This window comes from Cynara cardunculus (genome assembly GCF_001531365.2).
Source record: "Cynara cardunculus var. scolymus isolate 2C chromosome LG 1, CcrdV1, whole genome shotgun sequence".
Classification (NCBI taxonomy): domain Eukaryota; kingdom Viridiplantae; phylum Streptophyta; class Magnoliopsida; order Asterales; family Asteraceae; genus Cynara; species Cynara cardunculus.
In genome coordinates this window covers 19561363-19566898 of record NC_037528.1, presented here as the reverse complement: position 1 = coordinate 19566898, position 5536 = coordinate 19561363, and the positions used below count along the sequence as shown (strand labels likewise).

The window sequence follows — 5536 nt, the reverse complement described above, 5'->3', positions numbered from 1 at the left end:
GTTATTTAGATTGCATTATAGTTTTTATGCATTATGTCATGAAGATTTGAAGAAATCTTCAAGTTTAATATTTGATTTTTTGGTTGCAATATAAGGTAAAAAATTTATATTGATTTGTTTCATTATTTTGATTGCATTATAATTTTATTTATGTTTGTATCGTGATTTTTGTTTGCATTATAACTCTTATGTATTAGGTGAAGATTTAAAATGTTCAAGTTCACCATGTAATTTTTACTTATGGTTTTGGTTTGCAGGTTTTCGAAGTCTTTAACGTTTATATATCAAGTCTTGAAAATTTGATTTTTTCAAGTTTGAGTTGTGAGAATTTTTGATTATGATCTAAAGTAAGGATTTTATGCAAGTTTATTTTGTAATTTAGAATGTATTAGAATGTTATGTATGTTTGTATCATGATTTTGATTGGATTATATTTTTAAGTATGTTCTTATCGTAAGTTTAGTTGTATTATAATTCTATGTATGCTCATGTTATGATTATGATTGCATTATAATTTTATCTATTAGGTTATAAAGATTTGAAGTTTTAAGTTTGGTATATCGTATGGTTGGTCTATTGACTATTGTGTTTTTAAAGTCAAGGTGTGTGTTAAAGATGAAAATGGTACATGTACATCAGCCTTTGAAGGAGATATCTTTATGTGGAATATTTTTTTATTCTTAAGTTTGTGTCAGATTTCTTAATATTTCCGTCGTTATTATTACTCATTTTATTTAGTTTTACAACTTTATTACTAAACAAATCTCGCTCTCAATATATATATATATATATGTGTATTAAAATTTCACTAACTATATTTTATTTAACTTTTTCAAATTATTTGAATATGGTTTGTTGATAATTTTATTAACAATTAATATATATTTATATAAACAATCCTTACATTATTAACCAAAACACTCATGTTATTGGGCAACGCTCGATTCTTGTACTAGTTTATATTAAAAAACATGATTAATTAAATCATGTGGGGGCACTTAAACCTCAAATGGTGGGAGGTGTGTAAGAGTGGGACCCACCCCTATATGGCTATATATATATATATATATATATTTAAAATAAAAAATCAGAACTTTATTAATTATAAAAGGGCCCATGTAACCAGTAAACGGTGATTGATGAGTAATCGATAGTTATTTTGTGAATTTTTTGTGTAAATTGATAAGTATGGGGTTATTTCCACAAACAACCCCTTAAGTTGCTGTAGTTGACAAAACATCTGCTGACATGTCCATGAGTTGTCCAACCATTTAATAAATAAAGAACAGACGGCCTTTTAAGACCATATCGATATAATCCTTACGAGGATCTTGAAATGACCCTCTACCATATAATTATGCCTTAAAATGGACCCACCACCATTGTGTTGTGGATAAGGGAATATCTCTTGCAATGCATTCAAATGATTTGTATTCTTGATTATAGTAATAAAATAATTTGTTAATTTATGTAAATAATGTCCCAAAATAATTAAGCAAGTGTTCAAAAACGTCCTACAAACTTATTACAATACTTTTCGATGGAAAACACAAATATTCAGTTCTATATATTTAAATTCTATAGAATAGTCTTTTAAAATACTCGAATACTTTTAATGTCATATAAACCCAATTTTATTGTACTGTTTGATTTTGTATCATTTTAGCTAGACATATTTGACAAAATAGTTTTTAAGTAAATTAAAATCATTATTTCTCTACAATCAAATAAAGTTATAATTACAACTCCAAAAATACTACACATTTTTTAGAAATTTACATGGATTCAAGTTAACATGCAAAAGTTGTTAATTTAAAACCGACATGTTTCTTTAATTTTAATAATATTATGTTGACCTTTAAAAAAATCAACATGTTCAATCCTAGAAATTAACATTAATGGTAAAAATTAACATTAATGGTAAAAAAAAGGAAAAACTGTACCTCCAAAAATTCGCCAAGATAAAAATTGCGCCTGTGATGGTCTCCACAAAGATTCGCTACCACCGCACCCAAGGCGTATATCCCGCCTCTTCCACACAAAAACGTCATATACCTGTTTTTTATTTATTTCACATAAACAATAGAGATTAATTTCTCCTTTAAAATTGACCCTCCAATCAAATTCAATTTTTAGGTTCTATTTGGTTTGCAGGAATGTTTTTGAGAGATTTGGATTATAATGAACTTAAAATCATTGTTGTGTTTGGTTTATACGATTTGAAATGTAATTGAATTTCATTATTTATAAATAACTTATAAAAATAATTAAATTACATTTTTATAAATCGATTATTACAAAACAAATGTTTTTAACATTTTTTAAAATCCTATTTCATACAATCTTACGAATACTTAGGATTTCAAAATCCTGATTTCAATTAAATGGATTTGACCCAAATCTATTTCCAAATGGGACCTTAGTATTTTTTTGCAACTAGTCAATTGTGAATTTGGTCCCCTACGTATTGATATTTTTTGACTAAGATCCTTACACTATATTTATTGTGAATTTGGTTCTTATGGTATTCAATTTATTTTTGCTATGATCATTCTAACTAAGTTGTTATGGTATTCAATTTGTTTTTGCTGTGAATTTAGATAAGTTGTTTATCCAAACACTCAAAAATGTTTATTACCAGTGCCATACCAAAATAAGTTAATAAGTTGTTTTTATAAACAATTCAAAACATTCCTAAGTTAAAAAAAATTGTTTGCACAAACTCTAATTAAAATGAGATCCAAATTTAAAAAATACTAAAAAGTGAATTTGGTTCGTAAAATTCATTTTTACGTAACAACCAATTAATAATCATGAGATTAATACCTAGTGGAAGTGTTAGCGATGGCAGCAGCACAAGTGTGGACGATATCGGCACACAGTTGCAATTCCTGGTGACTACCAATAGCCTCATAGAGCCGCAAACAGGTGAACGCTGTCCCCAACAAGCCGGTGTAAACCGTCGGGTCCACGATATCCCCACCTCCGGCACATCCATCTGTCCACGTCGCCTCCACTACCTGGTACATCATTTGCACATACAGAAAGAATCAGTAGGTTACCAAAACCTAACCTCCATCATTATCCCCCAAGTAATCGTACAGTACCATCTTCTACTCCTAGAGGTTTCAGATCTCGAACTCAAATTGAAATGGTTTAGCTTACTTCAGAACATTTCCTTTAAATTTAAGTGAGTTCTACTTGAAATCTGTTGATGTTGAACTCATCCCGCACTCGAAAAGTGAAATATGGATCGTGTTCTATGCACCGAGATTCATCCAAAATTGGAAGTGAAATGTTCTTATATTTCCAAAATTTCACAAAGCAACAGTTTCATAAGAGTGATATAATCTATTGAAGAACAGAATCGCGTTTATAAACAAAAAGCGAACGAAATACCTGCTCTTTGAGAGCAATAGCAGCTCCGAGAAACGCTTCCGATGAAAGAGAGAGATTTGCAACGGCTGCTGTCGTCGGGTGGAGAAACTCGAGCTGTTCATGACCCTCGTCATGGCTACTACTGCTATCACTGGAAGAAGGAAATTCCACCATGGATGACGTCTACAAAGCCTCGAAATTTCGTTATCAAAAGCAATTGTAAGTAGCAGAGATCAGTCTTTAGCGCATATATAGAGAGAGAGAGAGGGGGAATGAGGAGGTCGGTGTTGGTGAATGGTGATGATTGATGAAAGCACTGAGGGGTTGGATGTGGAAGAAGATGGTTGATGGAAGGGGAGGGTAGGAGACAGAGCATACGATATACACGTGCCACGTTACTCTTTCACACGGTGTTTGGCCCCAACAGATATGTATCACGCAATACTTGTGCTTTTCTATTTCAATTATTTTATATCGTTGATATTTTTAATCTTATTTTTATTTTTATTACCTGTATTTATCATAAAAATTGATTTGATGTATTTCGATATATTGTATTAACGTTGATCTTCAATTAAAATTGATAAAAAAAAATAAAGATCTTAATTAAAGATTTTTCTTATCATTTTCGACATAACTTTCATTTTTACTGAACTCAACATTTAACATATTTATGTATTTTAAAACCTGAATAATAAAAGGGGTTGATATCCCCACCCCCTATATCACTTTTCTCCCCTTCTCCTCACATCAACCCTCACTCTCACAACTTTTCCTCACTCTCACCTTCACATACTCATCCCATACACAATCTCACCCCCCCCCCCCACATGAACCCATAGGAAGGGGTGGGGTTAGAAAAACCCATAATAAATAGGGTAACATTTCGGGTTTAGTCCTTGACCTTTTATTTGGTACAAGTTTGTCTTTTATGTTTGCCAAATTTATTTGGTATGTACGTTAACGTTTTCTGTTAGTTTCAATTATATAAAGAGCAATATAGTCATTTTATATCTTAAATTATTTTAACTTTTTAAGAAATGGATCCCACCCCCAGTCGTGTTTGTCTTGGGACCTCGTCATCACGGGCCAAAAAATACCATTCGTTTCCAGTTGTAACTTTAACATCGCCTTTTTCTGGCAAGAAACAAAACCTAATGCCACCTTGATCACTGCCTGCAACCTTCACCGACCACTTGTGAGCTTCCCCTTTATTCTCGATCTCAAATATGAATCAAAACCTAAAAAATCATATCCATCTCAAATCTGAACCCAAACCTAAACCTAAACCTTCATCCACCGCTAACCTACTAACCTTTTTTCCTTTTTCGGTAGGGTTCTTTTTGTAGCATCTACATCTTATTAGCTTATGTTCGTGTTTTTTTGTGTGTGTTAGTTGGGTTCGGTTGATCGTACAATTTTCGTTTGTTTCTTTCGTTTTGTTGGGCGTCTTGTGTGTCTTTTATGACTTTGTTTATCGTATCATCCAATTCCCATCTACATGTTGTTATACCCAAAATAAATTAGACAAATGCCTTTTAAACTTTACATATCATTTACATCTCACGATGATTATTTCTTAATGGAATCTGATCACCAATTCATTTCATTTCCCACAACCATGAGTTCTCACGCTATCCAACGTAAGTTCCGCAAAGATCTTTGTAAACATTTTTTTTCTTTGAAAAAAGGAGCAGTACCTCTGGCAAATAATACATAAAAAGTGACAAAAGTACACCTAGTTGCCTTGGGACTCCCAACCGAACACAAGGATAAAGAACAAAAGGACAAGCCCCAAGTGTTACAAAGATGCATCGCCATTTCGATCATAAGTACTCGATCAGTCTTAACAGAGGAACATGTTGGACTGCACACGTACACGTACAAGCATAGGCAAGAACACACACTTACAACGAATAGTGTAGAGTTTGAGAGGAGTAACATCTTCAAAATAAGAACACAAGGTTAGGTTGAGCCATCAATCGACATGTGCAACTGTTAACTGTTGAGTCTTTATTGTTGCTATTTGTCGATTACGATATTTAGTTGAGTTCTTGTGATACCGAATATACGAGCCTTAGAAAAATCTATTTCCGATTCAAATTGATTCATCAAAGTTATCTACACCCTCTTCTTGATTCGCATTTCACATCTTTTG

The 5536-nt window shown here is 32.1% G+C and overlaps 1 protein-coding gene across 1 annotated transcript in view; it reads right to left on the bottom strand.

The window, feature by feature from the left end:
- LOC112512593 (lanC-like protein GCL1) overlaps positions 1–3706 on the bottom strand; it is a 10262-nt gene extending 6556 nt beyond the window's left edge. The window contains exons 1-3 of the mRNA XM_025118644.1: positions 3400–3706; positions 2827–3020; positions 1944–2055 (exon numbers count right to left, since the gene is read on the bottom strand). Of these exons, the coding sequence (XP_024974412.1) occupies positions 1944–2055; positions 2827–3020; positions 3400–3552 (459 nt within the window). The 5' untranslated portion in view covers positions 3553–3706. The remainder of the gene's footprint in view (positions 1–1943; positions 2056–2826; positions 3021–3399) is intronic.
- Positions 3707–5536: the final 1830 nt, after the last annotated feature.